The 19,531-nt window shown below is 38.5% G+C and overlaps 1 protein-coding gene across 2 annotated transcripts in view; it reads left to right on the forward strand.

Moving 5' to 3' along the window:
- The window catches only part of LOC131432979 (dynein axonemal heavy chain 10), a 163,108-nt gene that overhangs the window by 53,388 nt on the left and 90,189 nt on the right, over positions 1-19,531 (forward strand). For both annotated transcript variants that reach the window (XM_058599673.1, XM_058599681.1), the window contains exons 21-26: positions 1,913-2,508; positions 2,619-2,780; positions 2,853-2,946; positions 3,333-3,415; positions 3,704-3,995; positions 11,794-11,952. In XM_058599673.1, the coding sequence (XP_058455656.1) occupies positions 1,913-2,508; positions 2,619-2,780; positions 2,853-2,946; positions 3,333-3,415; positions 3,704-3,995; positions 11,794-11,952 (1,386 nt within the window). The remainder of the gene's footprint in view (positions 1-1,912; positions 2,509-2,618; positions 2,781-2,852; positions 2,947-3,332; positions 3,416-3,703; positions 3,996-11,793; positions 11,953-19,531) is intronic.

The following is a 19,531-nucleotide window of genomic DNA, read 5'->3' on the forward strand; positions in this document are numbered from 1 at the left end:
GTCGTGTTGGAGGATGATTTTGTCATGTCGCTCTTGATATTGTGGCCGCTTTTCTTTTAGCTCGCGACTAAGGCGCATCAGTTGCGTTCGGTAGCGATCTTCTGTGATGGTTTCACCCGGTTTTAAGAGCTCGCAGTAAAGCACACCGAGCTGATCCCACCAAATACAAATCATAACCTTGGCGCCGTGAATATTCGGTTTTGCCTTCGACGAAGTAGCATGCCCGGGCTTTCCCCATGAATTACTGCGTTTAGGATTATCGTATCGAACCCAATTTTTATCACCGGTTACGATTCGATGTAAAAACTCCTTACGATTTTGTCTTTGAAGCAGTTTCTCACATACAAATAGACGGCGCTCGATGTCCCTCGGTTTCAACTCGTACGGCACCCAATTTCCTTCTTTCTGAATCATGCCCAGGGCCTAGAGACGTTCTGAAATGGCTTTCTAACTCACCTCCAACGATTCGGAAAGCTCTTCTTGGGTTTGGAACGAATCTTCATCAAGCAATGCTTCTAGTTGTTCATCTTTGAAGGTTTTTTTCTCTTCCACCACTATGTTTGTCTTCGACATCGAAAACCCCCTTTTTTAAAACGTAGAAACCACTCACGACACGTTCTTTTATTCAGAGCAGCATCACCATAAGTTTCTGAGAGCATTCGATGCGCTTCAGCTACATTTTTTTCTAATTGTAACAGAAAAGTAAAACTTTCCGCAAATGTCGAGAATTGGGCACATAAACAGACATTTTCGAGCGTGAATAATACGAAAACAAGAACAACTGTCACTGAAACGGCGATGATAATTCGTTAGGCACTGTACACACTCACTTTAAAGGCATTATCATCTATGTATTTTGACCAGCCTCAGCCGGTACAGCCACCTATCGGAAAACGGCGGAAGCAAAGTTGTACATCTGATACTAGAAAGTAACGCATGTAACGCTTCGTAACGCCTATAACTTACAGAAAAAGTAACGCATGTAACGCTCCGTAACGCCTATAACTTATTAAAAAGTAACGCATGTAACGCTTCGTAACGCCTGTAACTTACAGAAAAAGTAATGCTTTCAACACTTCGTAACATCTATAACCTCCTTAATAATAACGCATCGTAACTCGTTTCCCGCCAGAGTCTAACCCTTATATCGGTTTTTAACCTTCATAATTTCCACAAAATTACTCATATGATTTGTAACCCTCAATTTAAGAAAATTATCGTATGCAACGCTTTCTATCTTTTTTAACTTAACGTAGCGCTTCCCATCTCATGATAATTTCGAGTTAAACGCTTCGTCAAATAAAACATTTTTCCATATTGGGGACGGGTAAAGCGTGGTGGGTAAGTCGATACAACTTTCATGCAACCCACCTGGGTTCGATTCCCAACACCGCACATACACGGGTAAAAATCCTTTGATTAGGAAATTATGAATATCATGAAAGTGTCTTCTCATGAGATCATACCTATTATTAATGATATTTTGAGCAAAATGATTTGAATCATGAAAATTTTTACGATATTTGCTTCTAAAATCATCAGCAATAGGCATGTTCTCATGAGAAGTAATATTTCATGATTTTCATAATTTCTTAATCATGGACCGGCAATGGATTTATATCCGTGTAGGGCCAGAAAGTTTCTTTAGCCCGAAGAGGCGAATAACCTTAAGGTTGCCCCTCGGGCCTTCCCTCTGGGTACGTGACTGCCAACAAGAAATACTCGAAATCAACTGGAGGAAGCCCTTTTTTAGTAAATCACGGGAAAAATATTTGTAGAGCCAGTCCAAAGCAACGAAAGCTTTAATTTTTAATCTTATATATTTTTTTTCCTTTTCTAATGATGTGAATATTAACTAAGTAACACTTTCTTTCTTTCACCGCCGAAAACACAACAACCCTCAACCGAAAAGTTTATGAAAAGTTTATCCTCGCTGGTATCCCAAATTGGCCACATCAGCAGTGACATCAAATCACGCATCGACCGGCTGGAATCGTTTGCGATGTTCGAGTTTGACGTGGTTCCGGGTAAGGCAAGAGACAAACGTTCGGCTGGAACGGAAATCGTATTGAAAACATCCAGCCGTGGGTCCAAGGAACATCATCATCACCACCACCATCCCCATCATCATCATCATCATCATCGTCATCAGCATCAGCATCATTCGCACACGCGTGAGCAGAGCCCCGCGGACGACGATGGCGGCGATGAGCCGGAGGATGACAACGGCGGACGGACCACCGCCGGTGGCAAGCCGAGAAAACCGAAACGGGTCTCGATCTGGGAGATGCCCCGGGACGACGGGGTGAAACCTTGCCGGGACTACTTCCAGGCCCTGGAAATGGAGCGGAACGCGAAAACCGGCCGGCTGGTGAAACTTTACGACTCGATCGGACCGATACTGATTAAATTGGAAAGTTTGGTTCTCAGCACGTACACCGGCGAGTGCCGGGAAATGCAGTACTATTACACCTACTGGGAGAAGCAGATATTTACTTGTTTCACCAGGTAGGTTCACCATTGTTACCGGTTCCGAGTTTTTTTCGGTCTGTTGATTGTGGAACAGCTGCAGCGGAAAGTAAATGGTTCTCCCTCTCTATCTATCGTTCGGGTTGCAGGTTTACAACGAAAAACTTGGAGAAATTTGCACAGGACCTACAACGGGACCGACCTCTCTTCGAGATAGATGCCACGCTTGTGGTGCCGGAAATTTTGATGAAACCGACGGCTGCCGAAGTTTACGACATAGCCATCAACTCCGTGACGGACTTTCTGCAGAGGTAACTAACTCAACACAAATTGCTGGATCCTGGAGAACTCATTGAAACCAACTGTTTTCCACCGTTTCCCAGACTGAAAAGCTTCCGCCGCTGGATGGCCGAAACTTGCCTGCCCGTGCCCAGCAACGAAAAGTACACTTTCACCTTTTTCGAAGACATTGTTCAGGTAAATTCCGAGAAGAACTCATTGCTCCCGGGTGTTGGGATACTGGTTTGTGTGCTAAACTTTCCACCGGTCAAAGGATGAAACGAAAAAAAAGAGAGAGTTCAACAAGACCAAGATGCATCATTCCTTTGGATTTGGAGGGGAGGGGGGCATCTTGAAAGTTTTCAGCCATCAGTCATCTTTGCACCATCACAACTCAGCTATGCTCAGCTTCAGGTCAAGCGCTGGTTCGCTAGATGTCCATACACTGTGCAACGTGCAACGATTAACTTATAACTGAATAGATGCAACCCGCAGAACACACTGCAGTTCTGTAGAATTTATTGATATTTTATTTGACTTTGATAAATTTGTTTACCCGTCTCCGTCTCTTCGCCACATTACAGATTCCGAAAGTTTGCGAACTTGTTATGAACTTGCAACAAACTATCCAGAATTTAGTGGCCGATGTTCTGGCGTATTTAAAATGGTAATATTTCATTTTTCCCTGGTTTTCCTGCTGGCCATGTTCACTCCTGTTAGCCGTCCTTGTAAAACACGTCCCGTCATTTCCTGGGCAAGTTTTTTCTTTCTTTCTCTCGTTCGTTCTTTCATTCCTAGCACGAAGTTTGCAGTTGCAGTTTGCCGGAAATATGACGATGCTTTACGATTTATGGCAGCAATCAGGAGTGGAATCGCCTAGGGAATATCCAAATCCGGTTTGAATCAGGTCGTCTCAAATCACTTTGTGCTCCTCTCTCTCTTCTCCATTCCACAGCTGGCAGAAGTACAAGAACCTCTGGATGTACGAGAAGATGAGCGTTTGCGAGAAGTTCCTGTCGCAGAACCTGCCGCTGGTCCGGCTGGACGAGAAGTTCATCTTCTACACCCAGATCGTGAATGACCTGGAGCGGCACCGGCCCTACCACGACCTCAAATCGATACGGATTAATTTGCAACCGTTAATTAAGAGCATTATCGATCACGCCGTCGAGTGGCGAAACACCCTGGGAAATATTCTTGCCAACCGGACCCGCCGGCAGATGGTCGAACTGAATGACCACATGCAGGTGAGTTTTTTTTTTCTTATTTTTTTTTTTGATTTGGCACCGTCTCACACATGCATCTTGGGGATGGGCGGAAAATCCTGATGATGCATGAAATTCCCAGTGCTAGTTTCTCGGTGCATTTCACTCGCTCGTCGAAAGCTTCATTTATGGCCACAAGCTCTTTCGAATTAAGACGATTTGGGAGTACTGCTTGGAAGGGGGGCAAAACCACCGACCGACCGACCGACCGATGTGTACAGACTAGTTGCTTACCCAAGTGCCTCAGGTGTGCGCTCGTTAGTGGAAGGAGTTGATTCGATAGTCGCTCTTCGGATTTGGCTGACGACAAAACGCACGGTCGAACGAGGGGAACGGGGCCCGGGAAGAAGATTCCGTTCGATTCCATAGGTGGGTACACGTGCACAAAATCTTCAACGATTTACACCCAGAACTGAATGTTCTCTCGGCTAGGAAGCAAATCAACTGTCAATAAGCTACTAAAAAAATGGTCTCCTTCGTAACCAACTTATCAAGTTCAAGTTGGTGAAAGTTATCAAATTCACAGCTGGCAGCTGAGATCCTGGGTGTACAAAACCTCAAGTAAATTCAAATTTCATCTCAACTCACTGCTTACTCCCATTCTCTGCCAAGTTCATCAAAATTAATTCCGACCGAGTCGGCATGCACCATGCAGACTCCAGCCGAACTACATCCGACGGCATCCGGACGATGGATGCATCGATGATTGTCTGATGTTTTACCTTCCTCAACCCTTAAATCGAATCCAATCGTTTCCCGGCAACTGCTTCAAAATTGCGTTAGTTAAGATTACGAATGTTATCCGCACCGGCATTCCACCGGAATGCAGGATGGATCGGCTACAACACGTACTCGCATCCGAATCGGAATCGGCAGGTTCCAAGACTTTGGGTTGTATCGTAAATTAGGACTTATCGAATCGAACCCATTTGGGATTGCGATTATCAATCAAGGTATGGAAAAATGGTCCGGAAGCATTCCCAGCTAGCAATAATTCCAGGTAATCTGTGGGAAAGATTTTCCGAAAATGTTTTTTACAGTAACTTCAATTCCATTTCGTTTCGTTCGGATTGGAAACCACTGCCCTACGTCCTATGTCATTCAAGTTAAGCTAATTCGAACAGAAAAACCTACTATATTTGACTCTCCAGCCGTTATATGTTTTCAACTGAATGTTGATTTGTTTTGAGAAACCTACATTATACTTAATTTCTAAGGGGAAAAAAGCCCACTTTTTCACCCCCAAATTTAGGCAAAGTGCATATACTCATTTTCAAATTTGTTTTACGTTTCGTCTTTGACTCATCAGTGCGTCCAACATAAACTGCTACGTACTGATGAGTCAAAGACAAAACGTAAAACAAATTTAACATTTTACATACTTGATTATGTCAATGGACTGAGCAATATAGCTACGGTTGTTCGGTGGAATTACGCATTATTTTGCATGAGTGGTCGTTTTTGATTCGTTACTTGGTTAGTACGGGGCACTGTTTTCTAGGCCACCCAGGATTTCGTTTCGGGAGGGGTTCAAAGATATAATGCTACTGAAGATTGCTTGTGTACCTAATTCTCGGTGTGCCTTTTAACTGACACTTTAATCTTTTCCACTGAAACTGTTATTGTATTACATTTCTTCACGTTTACTGTCTAGTTATTTCTGTAACACATGTCTGAGGGATTCTATGATTATATATCTGTTTTTGATTTCGTGAGGGGCCATGGTCCCTTGGGCCCCCCCTCTGGGTACGTGACTGCTGTTTTCTAATACGCTTTAGAAGAGTGATAAGTTTTAAATTGTTAGTAAAGAGTGTACCGTTTAAAATCTGCACACACAAAAATCATTCTCCAAAATAGTTTTGCATTCGATTATCACAAATTTTTCAGGGAGTAAAAAACCATAGAAAATAGTTTTGGCATTTCTCTTTAATTTTGTTTTTTTTTTCTTTTTACTCGAATGTACCTTGACCTCCACCCCAGTCATAAGGTTCTGCACGAGCTCAGAATCGTTAGTTTTTTGCATATTAACCCATGCTCTCTTCATTTTTTCTACACTCAGGCTTCAATAATTTTTATTGTTGGACCAATATCGTTTGGGAGGGTTCAGGAATCTTCCGGCACTAAATCGATATCATTCGTCTAGTATCACTATAACACGTTCTTCGCGTAGTGTCATGATGCAAAATCTGACCAGAACATCATCGAACCATCGCACAGTAAACCGAAACTGAAAAACCTATTTTAATCCACCTAGTGATGTAATGATGCCTTTCTCATATTGCTTATATTTTCAAAAATATCACTAGAAGATACTGTTAAGAATTTTTTTTTCGAGCTTGAATTGTGAACAGTTGTGTGAAGTGAATAAGAATATTTCTTCATCATCGCATCATCGCACTGAATGACGGTTTGAAATTTTAAACACACACGGGTAAAAATCTATTGCCATGATTAAAAATCTATTACCATGATTAAAAATCATGAAATCATGAATCATGCTATCCTGAATAATAAGTCATGATTTCATGAGTAAAATTATTGATATCATGAACAATAACACATCTTTCATGAATATTTTCATGATATCAATCATTTTGTTAATGAAATTTCATGAGAAGGCATGGTTCTTGATTTCATGATTAAAAAATCATGGTAAAAGCAAAGCCTTGGTATTCCAGGTCGGGGCTCGAACATACGACTACTGGTTTGTTAGATCAGTGCCCTATGCATTGAACCGCCAACTCGCGAATAAAAAATTATTACCGGTACCATGATTTTTTCGAAAAAATCATGGTACCGGTAATAAATTTTAATCCGTGCACTTCACCCAATAGTTCCAGAACCGGAAATTCAGCATCAACCTATGAGACCCCTATCGATGACGATCGATCAAATTATCTCTGAGAAAATTGAGTGAGTTTCGTTTTTGAGTTTTTGACCACTATTTCCGGTTCTTCCGGAATCGGAAAATGGGAACCGGTATAGCCGTCATGGGTTCGTTTAGTAAGTAGCCTACAATTTCAGTCAGTTTTGAGTCAAATCTAGAATAATGTTATTCTTTTTCACTTTTTTGCATCGTCACTCTAAATCACGGTGTGCAATTTTAACCATGCTTAACCCTATAATTCCGGAACAAGAAGGCTCTGGATGAAATGCTACTTCTATACGAAAAGTAGTTATCATTTTCAAATTTAGCCATTTCGTTTAGCATTAATTTCTTATCATTTTTATATACAGATATTCAATACAGAATTTTCATCACGCGATACAGATTTACCGATTATTCTCCTGAAAAAGATAGATTTAAATAATGCAACGTTGTTTACTTCGTTCGAAAGGCGGTGGTGTTTTCTTCTTCCGTGCCAGCATGCAGCGATTTTGAATCATCATTTTGAATGACGGTTTGAAAGCTTTGACACTCATCGTCTTGTAATTGCGGAACCGGAAATCGGATCTGGATGAAATTGCACCGTATCTTTAAAGACAATGAGAGCTTTAATTTGAATCATGAATTGTGAAAATCGGTTTAGCCGTTGCTGAGAAATCGAAGTGAGTTCCGTTTTTTGAGCTTTTCTTCACTATTATCGATGCTCTCGGAAGCGGAAGCCGGGGACTAGTAGTCCCAAAGTAGGTTTATATATCCACTAACCAACAAGATCTGCTCACTAGAAGAATTTATCAGTAAGTTTTATAAAAATTTGCATCAACTGGAAGTCGAATCTGGATCAACTTTTCGGGACTTTTTTAAAGACCTTTTATTTGCATCTTAGATCTTTTGTTTGAATCTAAGTGTGTGAAAATCGGTTAACCCATCTTTGAGAGAAGTGAGTGGCAATGTTTTCCATTTTTCTTGGTGCTCTCACTCTACACCCAAACCTCCATTTACGTAACTTATTTATGTATATATGTATTAATATACGTACGCATGTGTGCAAATATTTGTATTTCTAAATATATATAAATATTTGTGAAGTAATAGCGATCATTTATAGGTATAAATATATACACAAATACGCAAACCAGTGAGTGTGTAAGCATACATACATACATATATAAGGTTCGTAAATGGAGGTTTGGGTGTATAATGCCGGAAACGGAAGTCAGATCGGGATAAAATTCAATAGCAATTCTATGAGACCATAATATCTTTCATTTGAATGGGACTTTGTGAAAATTGAGTGATATTATTTGTCACATACACAGACATTTCGTGATCTCAACGAACGGAATCGAATGGTATATGACATTCGGTCCTCGGTTCAAAAGTCGATTTTCACAGTGATATGTATAGCCTTTCTATATGAGAAACGCAAAAAGGCGATCAAAAGTCTGTGCTGACTTTCACTGATTTTTAAGAGCTTAGGTGTCTTCTAACAAGTTTCACTAGATTATACAACGATTCTTTTGAAATAATCACGTTATTTTTTGTTTAGCTGATACCAATTTCGAGTAAAAATATTTCATTTCTTTACTAAATGATTTTTTTTTTTCTTTAGATACGCATATTTTGAGTAACATATTTTTGCTGAACATATTTATGTGAAAAATGTATTTTTTAGATATACTCGCTTTACTTGAAACACAATTTTTCTGATCACCTTTGACAGATAACTTATGCAGAGTGTTTGATACTATTGAAATAAGTAACTTTTCTGAATACAACGCGTCGATATGACATCATTATCAGAACATAAAAAAAAATTATGCAAAAAATAAGCGTTTTTCCAATCGTTGTTTTTTTCTCAACATTATTAACGCATTCTAAGCACTATATTATTCAGCGGGGAATGGAATCAGGTCCCCTTTGTTACCTCTGGGAACCGCAAACAGCGTGGACAACATTGTTCAAAGTCTGCACACCTAGTAGTTTGAGTGCATGTTAAATGTAGCTCTCTCTTAGATTGCGTGGTAGTATGCTTGGTACCATCTCTTATACCGTTTTCCTTTTTGGAACCTAGACGCGGGCTACTCTGACTCCGAGTAAAACGAACACATGGTACGCGCCCTAAACAACAACTCATGAAAAAAAGAAAAAAATAACAAACTCGGCTGGATGCGTGGTACGACCCGAGAAAAATTTCAGAGCGAAACTTCGCTATTGGAGTCCGATCTAGAGCGACCTCAGGTTGCTAAAACAAACATATCAAACGTTGTTTGGGCGACTCTGGGTCAGCTTTCGGGCTGCTCTGATCAATAAACGAAAACGGTATTAGTTGCAAAAAATACAAAAAATACATCGACAAAGATAGAAACGATCAGAGCAGAATAGAAAAGTTAGTGTTAGTGAACCAATATTTTCGATATCTTTTCTAGAAAATTCATGTAATAATCGCATGTACCTCTTCTGACATAAATTACTATACAGGAAAATAGGGCCAAGACTGAAGTGAAAATTCTCCAATGTTTAATTAACGAAGACATTGAAAACACAGAAACAGTTGGTAGGATGACAAAATATCGACACGATTCAGACGCACGACTCAATGATTGCCTGTTTACGGAGTGAAGAACATTTCCTGCTCAAGTGACAAATTCTCTGGCGAACTTGCAATAGAAGATAGATAGTATCTGTCGTTGCAAATTGTAAAGGAATCCGTCGCTGGAGGGTTTCATACTACTTTGTTACTAGTGTTCATTTGGGCCTAATAGCCAAGTTCGTCCGGTATGGAAAGTGTCGATCCTTGTAACCCTCACTCTCGACCAGAGTATCCCATAAAGAGAAAAAAGTAAGCAAGCGTTGAATTCTCATAGAAAAATTTCAGAATTTTGCCGTTTAAATTATATGAAGGAATAGATATTTGCTTGTCGAAGTAAGTTCAATGTTTGTATCATACATCATACATGTTGGCTATAAATGCATTAATGTCGTTTTCGCTTGATGCCAAATCTAACCCAGTTCCCACCCTAACTGCTGTCAAACCGATTGTTTGAAGCTAGTCAGTTACGAACCTGGTTTTTATATCAGTTTCGTGAAAAGTGTTTGTACCCTGGGTCAGTTTCAGTTTTCTCTAGCGAAAACGATATAAGTTTGGGATTCTGTTTTTAGATCAGCACGACGAAATCGTATTAATAAAAATTGGGTACAAGTAAACATCAATAACAGAGATGCTAGGTCTGCAGATTCGTATACAAATCTTGACATTTCTTGTTGCGGACTTTTGAAAATCGAATTTTTCGTAGACTTTCGTAAAAATTCACAGACTTTTGAAGTGACATGACATTTTTTCGAAGATATTCAAAATGTTTTCTTGGCATCTCAAGAATCAAATTAGGTATAAACTAATATTTTTGTGGTAGCTGAACTTTTTAGGAATCTGGTATGAATGGTTAAAGTTTTTGGTATTCAGTTTTGGTATTCTAGCTCTTAATTCAACCTGACCAATACCAAATAAAACTATTCTGATATTCTGGAAAGAATGACATAATATTTTATTCTTTAGAAATTTTTTTCTGATCGGGAAGCGAAACCTAGCGTCTTATAGACTCGGGATAGGTCATCAATAAAGAGTGAAATTTTTCAAGTGCAAAGTCAAGTTGCTATTGTCAAATACTTCCTCTTATACACGCAATCACTCTTCGTCTTTGACTCATCCGTGCAAAGCAGTTCAAAATAAACTTCTATTACCACTTAGCTGTTCAATGTGAACAAAGTTTGTTTGGTTCGTTCACGTTTCGTCCTGCACTCATTAGTGCATAGCAGATCGAATTTAAATATTGCAATCAAGAAACGATAAGCTGTTCAGCATTGCCTTCTTTCGACTTAGTTGTTTGAGTTTGTTAACGATTTGATTGTTTTGGAAATTATCGTGGTAAACATTTACGCTACCATTACCAATTTAAATTTCTGGACATTCAATCTGAATGCCTCCTACTCCATTGGCTATGTTAATCTTTTGACAGCTTCCGCATGGTCCCCCATCTCCCATTTCCGTGATACGTTGATTAAAATCTTCAGCGAATAAATTCACATTGCATAACATCCGCCGACTTGGATGGAGCGCTCGGTTCGTGCTTGTCTTAAATATTCAAAAGCCGTCCTGGTGCCCCCCTCGGGAATGTCACCGGTCGTTTAAAGATTATAGTTTAGCCGCTCAGCAGGTGTACGGTACGTTGTTCTGCCGCGTTGTTCTCGTCGGTCGGACGCCGGGATACAGCTCTTAGAGCACATGGCATCGGATTTGACCGAACGGGAGCAGAGGATATTTGGAAGACGAAAAAGAAATTGCAACGCAACCGAATAAACATCACCTTGTCAAGGACCAACAACGTAACTTTCTACGTACAAAGGGCCCCTCCGACCAAAAATTATGATCACAAAGAGGCTTTTTATCAGCCTCCACAATTTGGTTGGGTTGGCTTTTCTTCTCGAGCGAAAGTCTCAAGTAGAAGGACGCACAAGTGATTATTTATACATGACATGGCTTATGTTTTACCATTTTTACTTCTACATTAAGGCTGAGGGGTTGATGCAGACGGGGGGAAAGGGGGGGGGTGCGAGCGAAGACAGGACCAGGAGTTAGGATCCGTTCTCAGGCTGCTACGGGATTTGTTTATGAAGCTTTTTAGATCACTCATGTTATGTTTGAGGATAATTTTTATAACAACGATTGCTAATTTCAAACCAGCAGCACAGAGCACAGACATTGTCGTAGATGTAAATTGGGCTTTCATGTGGTTTGGTTTTTCCCAGGACTGGGACGGGATGGGGTGGAACCGTTGCCTTCTGAATAAGTTAAAATTGTACGCTAAATGGTAATTTTACTTACCGCTCTAATTGCAGAACCTCCGGGTGGAACTGGATCGGAACGTCAAGGAGCTGTCACATTTCAAGAGCGTCATGCAGACCATTAATACCATCCAGACAACCACGCTGACGGTGGAGCTGAGGATCCACGAGATGCAGGAAACGTACAACATTTTGCAGGATCACCGCATCAAGGTAGGTAGAATGTCAGAAATGTTTCTGTGATGTGGTGTTTCCTTTGCTTGAATTTGAAGCACAACGAATCATTTTGCAGGATCTAATATTTTATTTAAAAGCATTTGGTGATGTTAATTAACAAACATTGGGGTTAATATTCTGGATAAATAATCCTAATTCTTTCGAAAATGTTGACAGTAAATTTACCAATGATTCATATTTAAATTTAATTGTGTCAACCATTCACCAATCCCAAACCTAAACTAACTGACTAACGCTAAGGAGCGAACTTTTCCCCGCTATCCTTTCATCCCCGAAACCCCCGACTCGCCAGCAACAACTGTCACCGTTTTCTTCCTTCTATACGGAACTCATTATTTCCATTACGCCGGTTTACGACTATCCGCTAAATTCCGAACGGAACAGCAACAGCCACGCCATCGTCTTTAACCTGCGGAAGATGAGACATCGATTCCGGCACGAAAAACAGCAAACTTTCACCATGATCATCACTGTCATCATCGTCATCATCACCATCATCTTGCTCTAAGTCATCGTCATCATCGGTTGAAGTTGATGAAAACTTTATCGGAATCATTTACATATTGATGAACGCGAGACACGCTTCGCTTCCTGGCAAGGCCCTGCCGCCAGATGATTGAAGTGGAACCATCCTTCGCAACCGAGAACCGGGGGGACGCTTCCTGATTAAACTCCCACACGGCGCACGGAGTTAGATCCCGAACCATTACGGGGTGCTTTTCAAAATAAAACCGAAACAAAATCAGCAACATTGAGTATTTCATAACCAGGCCTCCTCCGCCGTCCCTTCCTCGGTTTTCCAATGTTTCGGATGTAACGAACGAAACTCGCGCTCGCAATTCTACATAAAATTGAAAATTACCGATGCTGATTATGGGGTAATTTTCCACAAGGGTTCGACTATCATAGCTTTGATTGAAAACGATGGGGGGAAATCGAATCGGGTTCTATTGTGCGGGGTTAGCCGTCGGGGCGGGGAAGAGGCACTCGAGGAGTGCCATCAAAACGAAGTGGTGCTTCCTCAAGAAATCGGATCCCAATTCCAAGGATCTTCTGTCGGACTTAAATTATACGGTTGCGAATGTTTTTTGCTTGACTTTAGTTCAGACGCACATCTTGCATCTCGCAAGATTTTGTTATTGTTTTTGTTTGTTTGCTAATGACTTTCATTTTAAATTGTAATGGGTCAAGTTTAAATGAAAAAAAAAACAAAAATGTTGCACAATTCCATGTTCTGTGCTTCATTAAAAAAGAAGTTGGCATCACTGGGAGTACAATGCAGTGCCTAAGTGTTGCTCTCAAAAAAAGTCTAATTCCAATGTGTATCAAACAACTTATAGTGAAATGAACAGTCATTTTGAGTAATAGTGCAGCTGTGACAAGTGTGTGTTGATTAGTGAAAATTGTTATTTTTGCTGATTCGCGAAACTAAAAAATTTTCCACGGAAACTGTGAATTTACCATCCAAAATTAACTATGTTAACCGATCAAAACGTCATCTGCATGTCATTATCCGTGTTATCAGATTTAAGTTATCAGGTTTTTATGAAAGGTGTGAAAAGCTGAAAATCAAAAATTGGTATGCAGCAAACCAATTGGCTCATTGTCGCAAAGCTGATTTACCGGTAGCGATACCTGCTAATGAAAAATGGAACAAAGATAAGGAGGATTCTTTCGGAAATTTTCATATCGGCAGTAGTGATTTGCAAAATTTTTATCGTTTATTCAATAGTACAAATAGATATCAGCAATAAAAGTACACTCGGAGTAGAAGAAAATCGATTTCAAAGTGATTACTACTACTTTTTTTAGTGTAGACTACAATTGAACATGGAAAATCTTCAGAAATGTGTGAAATTGGGTAAGGTTAGGTTTTTTCGGATCAACATTTTTTTAAACAGAATCCAGTGTAATGTTAATTTCTCGAGTACTAGAATGTATAGCGATCGAATACTATTTGTTTTGGATACTTTATTTGTTATTCCCAGGCATTTGAAAAATGTTATCAAACCAAGTTTAGTGCTCTATTCTGAATAAACGGTAGATTTCGCACAATGAACTAAAATCAACATTACCACCACAGAGTAAAAACTTTTTCTTCAACTTCTACTATGATTTTTCAAATGAATTTGCCCGATTTGACAGCTCTTCCTGAAAGTATCATCTCTAAAAAAGCAGCGCCTCTACATTTCAGTTTTGCGACAATATACCAATCCGCGAGTGTTTATTTTTTTTTTGTTTTCATTAGTGATGTGTTATCTTGCGTTGTTTACAGCAATGCGAATAGAACAAGCAGGATACTGGTGAGATCGTTCCTTAGAGTTATTTCACATTTATCTTATTTACAATGTTTTATATTTCTCCTTACTAAAATCGATTATTCGGGGAATGTTTTATCAATGGATCTATTTTTTCTTCGGGTTAAACGCATAAGTTTAAGACGCACGCGTGAAATTTATAACCGTGCAGATATTTTATTGCGATCTTGCTTAACTAGGACGAATCCATTCGGTATTTTATTATTTTTATTAGGGTGTAGATATCGGAATTATTTCGTATCGCGTAAGCAGAGCTGCAAATTGTCAGTCATGTCAAATGACCTTGACAGACTGACTAAAATCATCGTCTACTGTAATCGGTACGGTCAAAGTGACTGTCAAATGAGATACTCGATTGCTCTTTGCAAAAAGTCATCGGACTTCGGAGTTTATTGGTGTAAATGAATTTAATTCAATGTTTATGCTGCTTGATTAATATTTAGTCACATCGTAATCAAGCAGTGACAGGAGAAACGAAAATAATCGCATCGGCAATCAATGAGCGTCCTGGTGAGTATAACATCAAGAGAATTTAAGTTATGACAGATCGACTCTCAGACACTCAATATATGATGATTGGTAGAGCCTGGTTGGCAGCAATCTAGTGACATAAACTTTCCAATCTTCGTCGTGCAAAGTTGCTCGTTGATAGTGACATTTAGCAGCTCTCCGCGTAAGGCGTCGTTGTTCGACTGATAATGATCAAGTGATATCTTGCTAGTATCACTGCTAACTATTGAAAAAAAAAACAGAACACAATGAATTAAATGTATGAATATTGATAGAGATATCAAACTTCCCGACAGTCAGCTGTCCGGAGTTTTACGAGTTTCGGAAGAAATTGTGTATTTGAGTAGGAAGCACATGTTATTACAAAACACGATAAAATTGCCACGTATTCTCGGTAGCCAGCTACCCAGAACAATAAACACATGATAATATTATTCGAAAATTTACTAACTTGCAATCCTTCCTTCCCAAGTCAAACATTCGATTCGACATTCAAACTGAAAACTGAAATTAAATATTTCAACTTTTTTTTTTGTGTTCTTAGGCTTTTCCTGTCAATTTTTGGAATAGCTTAGTTCTTAGTTCTTTGTTTTTAGTTCTTAGTTCTTAGTTCTTAGTTCTTAGTTCTTAGTTCTTAGTTCTTAGTTCTTAGTTCTTAGTTCTTAGTTCTTAGTTCTTAGTTCTTAGTTCTTAGTTCTTAGTTCTTAGTTCTTAATTCTTAGTTCTTAGTTCTTAGTTCTTAGTTCTTAGTTCTTAGTTCTTAGTTCTTAGTTCTTAGTTCTTAGTTCTTAGTTCTTAGTTCTTAGTTCTTAGTTCTTAGTTCTTAGTTCTTAGTTCTTAGTTCTTAGTTCTTAGTTCTTAGTTCTTAGTTCTTAGTTCTTAGTTCTTAGTTCTTAGTTCTTAGTTCTTAGTTCTTAGTTCTTAGTTCTTAGTTCTTAGTTCTTAGTTCTTAGTTCTTAGTTCTTAGTTCTTAGTTCTTAGTTCTTAGTTCTTAGTTCTTAGTTCTTAGTTCTTAGTTCTTAGTTCTTAGTTCTTAGTTCTTAGTTCTTAGTTCTTAGTTCTTAGTTCTTAGTTCTTAGTTCTTAGTTCTTAGTTCTTAGTTCTTAGTTCTTAGTTTTTAGTTCTTAGTTCTTAGTTCTTAGTTCTTAGTTCTTAGTTCTTAGTTCTTAGTTCTTAGTTCTTAGTTCTTAGTTCTTAGTTCTTAGTTCTTAGTTCTTAGTTCTTAGTTCTTAGTTCTTAGTTCTTAGTTCTTAGTTCTTAGTTCTTAGTTCTTAGTTCTTAGTTCTTAGTTCTTAGTTCTTAGTTCTTAGTTCTTAGTTCTTAGTTCTTAGTTCTTAGTTCTTAGTTCTTAGTTCTTAGTTCTTAGTTCTTAGTTCTTAGTTCTTAGTTCTTAGTTCTTAGTTCTTAGTTCTTAGTTCTTAGTTCTTAGTTCTTAGTTCTTAGTTCTTAGTTCTTAGTTCTTAGTTCTTAGTTCTTAGTTCTTAGTTCTTAGTTCTTAGTTCTTAGTTCTTAGTTCTTAGTTCTTAGTTCTTAGTTCTTAGTTCTTAGTTCTTAGTTCTTAGTTCTTAGTTCTTAGTTCTTAGTTCTTAGTTCTTAGTTCTTAGTTCTTAGTTCTTAGTTCTTAGTTCTTAGTTCTTAGTTCTTAGTTCTTAGTTCTTAGTTCTTAGTTCTTAGTTCTTAGTTCTTAGTTCTTAGTTCTTAGTTCTTAGTTCTTAGTTCTTAGTTCTTAGTTCTTAGTTCTTAGTTCTTAGTTCTTAGTTCTTAGTTCTTAGTTCTTAGTTCTTAGTTCTTAGTTCTTAGTTCTTAGTTCTTAGTTCTTAGTTCTTAGTTCTTAGTTCTTAGTTCTTAGTTCTTAGTTCTTAGTTCTTAGTTCTTAGTTCTTAGTTCTTAGTTCTTAGTTCTTAGTTCTTAGTTCTTAGTTCTTAGTTCTTAGTTCTTGATTCTTAGTTCTTAGAACTTAGTTTTTAGTTCTTAGTTCTTAGTTCTTAGTTCTTAATTCTTTTTCCCTTTCTTAGTTCATAGTTTTAAAGCTTCATGAATTTGATAAATTCCCAAACATGTTTCAATATGTTAAGACGTACAAAGACATTAAATATGAACCCTATTTGAAAATAATAATTTAGAAAGCGTAGAAAATTAGGTTTCCATTTCAACGCAGAATGGAAATGGTATTGAATAACAATTGAATTTCGCTTTAATCAACACTGATTAATGCTAATCTAATCGTTAATTCCCGTCGGAGTAAGTTTCCAAACATCACGGAAAACGGTAATTAATTCCACCTTGCAGCAGTTTGCAAGGCTCAATTAGCGAATGAAATTAGCTTTCAATCACTTCCATCATCATCAGGAAATCGTGCTTTGAGCACTTCGTCGTCAGGAATCCTGTATGACTGAGGTCGTGTCAGTGCACAGTTTCATCAACGCTTATTTCCTTTTGCACTTTTTACTCCCCCCTTCCTCCATCCCAAATGGTCGACAATGATTTTCGACACTCGAAAATTGCGCATACAAAAAAATCATACGCCATCCTTTTTCCCGATTCTGGCAACGCTCAATTTCCGCTGGCAGCTCACATCAGTATTCCTGTGCAAAGTTATATTTGTGTACGTGTGTGTGTGTGGGTGCTTACTCCCCTTTTGATCCCACACCCGTCTCACTTGGAAACTTTGAAGAACTCTTCGTTGTAGCAACTTTTTTCCCTTTCTTTCCACTCCGGACCCCGAAAACCACCACTAGAAGGAAGGACTACGAGACGGGAGTGCTCCACCAAATTGAATCGAACCAAACCAAACCGAAAATCGAAAAGTGTTTGAAGATGATCCATTTCCTTCGAATTTGTGGTAAATTGTGTGCCTTGATTCGGGTCACCCCGCCGAGACTGCCTGCCTTGTCTGTGTCTGTCTGTTTGTCGGAGAAGGAATGTTGTGACTCTATTACACAATACACAATGAAAGTATAAGCTTATGGTGGCGTTCCTTCGTTTCGGTATTTTTGAATCATTCTTAAATCAGTGATCGAAAAAGATACGGTAAATGGAGGAGCTTGAGAAAGCATGGCCCGACGTTTCGACGTTTCGATGACTGACCGATCTTTTTCAGGAGAGATTATGTTAAATAAAAAGTTGAAGTACACTCAAACATCAATTTCCAAACTAAAGAGGAGAGAGGCCATCGTAAAAAATTGTTTTCATATCGTTATTTAGACTCAGCTTCAATTTGTCAAAAAATTACATCATTTGTGATTTAGTTCATATAATAAGTTGACGTTATTTAGAATTGGTTTCGTTATCTGCGTTACCGCGAAAAAATTTGTGGAATTTTTCCTTCTGTTTCGAAAGACTGCGCAGTCGATTCATAGAGTCATTCGTCAAGCTCAAATTTTAATGGCTAACACTTCCGGTTTCAGAGTATGATGGTATAAATGACGTAATCGACAAACCGCAATTTTCTTCATCATCTCAATTTTCGTGAAGTATTTTTGCTAATGCTAACGCTTCTGGAAATTACCGGTTACCATACAAATGATGTATGCGTTTTGTAAATTGTGAATCAAATCAATCTGGAAATTATTGGATGTACCTAAAATTGTTTTAAAAATTAGTTTAAGACGAATTTTGCGTCAAATCGTATTCGGAGTTAGCAACACCGTGTTAAGGCGATGTAAACTCTCTCACAAAAATCCACTTTGTGGACTTTGGTGTTCCATAATTGATTTTGGCCTATAGTCGAAAAATGACAAAGCCTACGAAAATATGTTGTACTACACGGTTAAAATAAAGTACCCATTTGAGTGGATTATTCGACACATTTCCGACAAAACGGGGAAAACGCATTTAATGGTTAAATAACCTTTTTTCAAAAAATGGCCTATGAGAATATGTGTCAAAAAATGGGTGGTTCACACTGGAAGCTCAATTCACACTCAAAGTCAGGGTTTGTTTTCAATTCCATTCGATTTTAGTATAAATAACATAAGAAATCGAACTACGTCCATACGGAAAAGCATCTATAGAAATCCGTGAGAGATATTCCAAGATTCAAAAAGTACTTGGAATATTGTCCTTAGAGACTACAATGTGCCACAGCAAGAACTACAACGGCTATTATCTAATTTTTGTTTGCTGTTTATATCTTTAGAGTTCCACTTTCCTTGTCTATTTATAGCTGTTTCAGGTATGTTCTCAGTCATCCAAGAGCTTCAGTGAAAACAGGTCATAAGTCACTCTCAGCTTCGCTTGCAAACTATGAGAACGAAATCCATGTCCAGTCAATGACATAAGCGGGGCAGTAGTTTCAAAATTGTGTTTTTTCTTTCATTTGCTCTTTCAGTCATTTGCAGTTTTCCGTGAAAACCCCATAGTATTCAGTGTCGATATTCAACCGAAGCTGTGTGAATCGAAAATGACAGAAAAAGGTTTCACAATAACTTTTACCTGTAGGTGCTTGAATTTGTAGTATTTTTGGTTTCCAAAGAGGTTCTGGGATGTAATTACTTCGATTTGTCATATTTTAGTCACTATCGATGAGAGAATGAGAATTGAAATTCTGCTGATGCTACCTGAAGACGTTAGTTTGGTTTCGTCTTGTCATAGAGGAAAGAGTGACGTTGGCAATTATTCTCTTTCATTTTTTCGATGAGAAACGAAAATGCTTCGTCTCTCTTCGTTTGTTCTGGTGTCGGTCATTTACGAATGAGACAGTAAAAGATCAAGACGGTCACCTCCAA

This window comes from Malaya genurostris, chromosome 1 (genome assembly GCF_030247185.1).
Source record: "Malaya genurostris strain Urasoe2022 chromosome 1, Malgen_1.1, whole genome shotgun sequence".
Taxonomy (NCBI): Eukaryota; Metazoa; Arthropoda; class Insecta; order Diptera; family Culicidae; genus Malaya; species Malaya genurostris.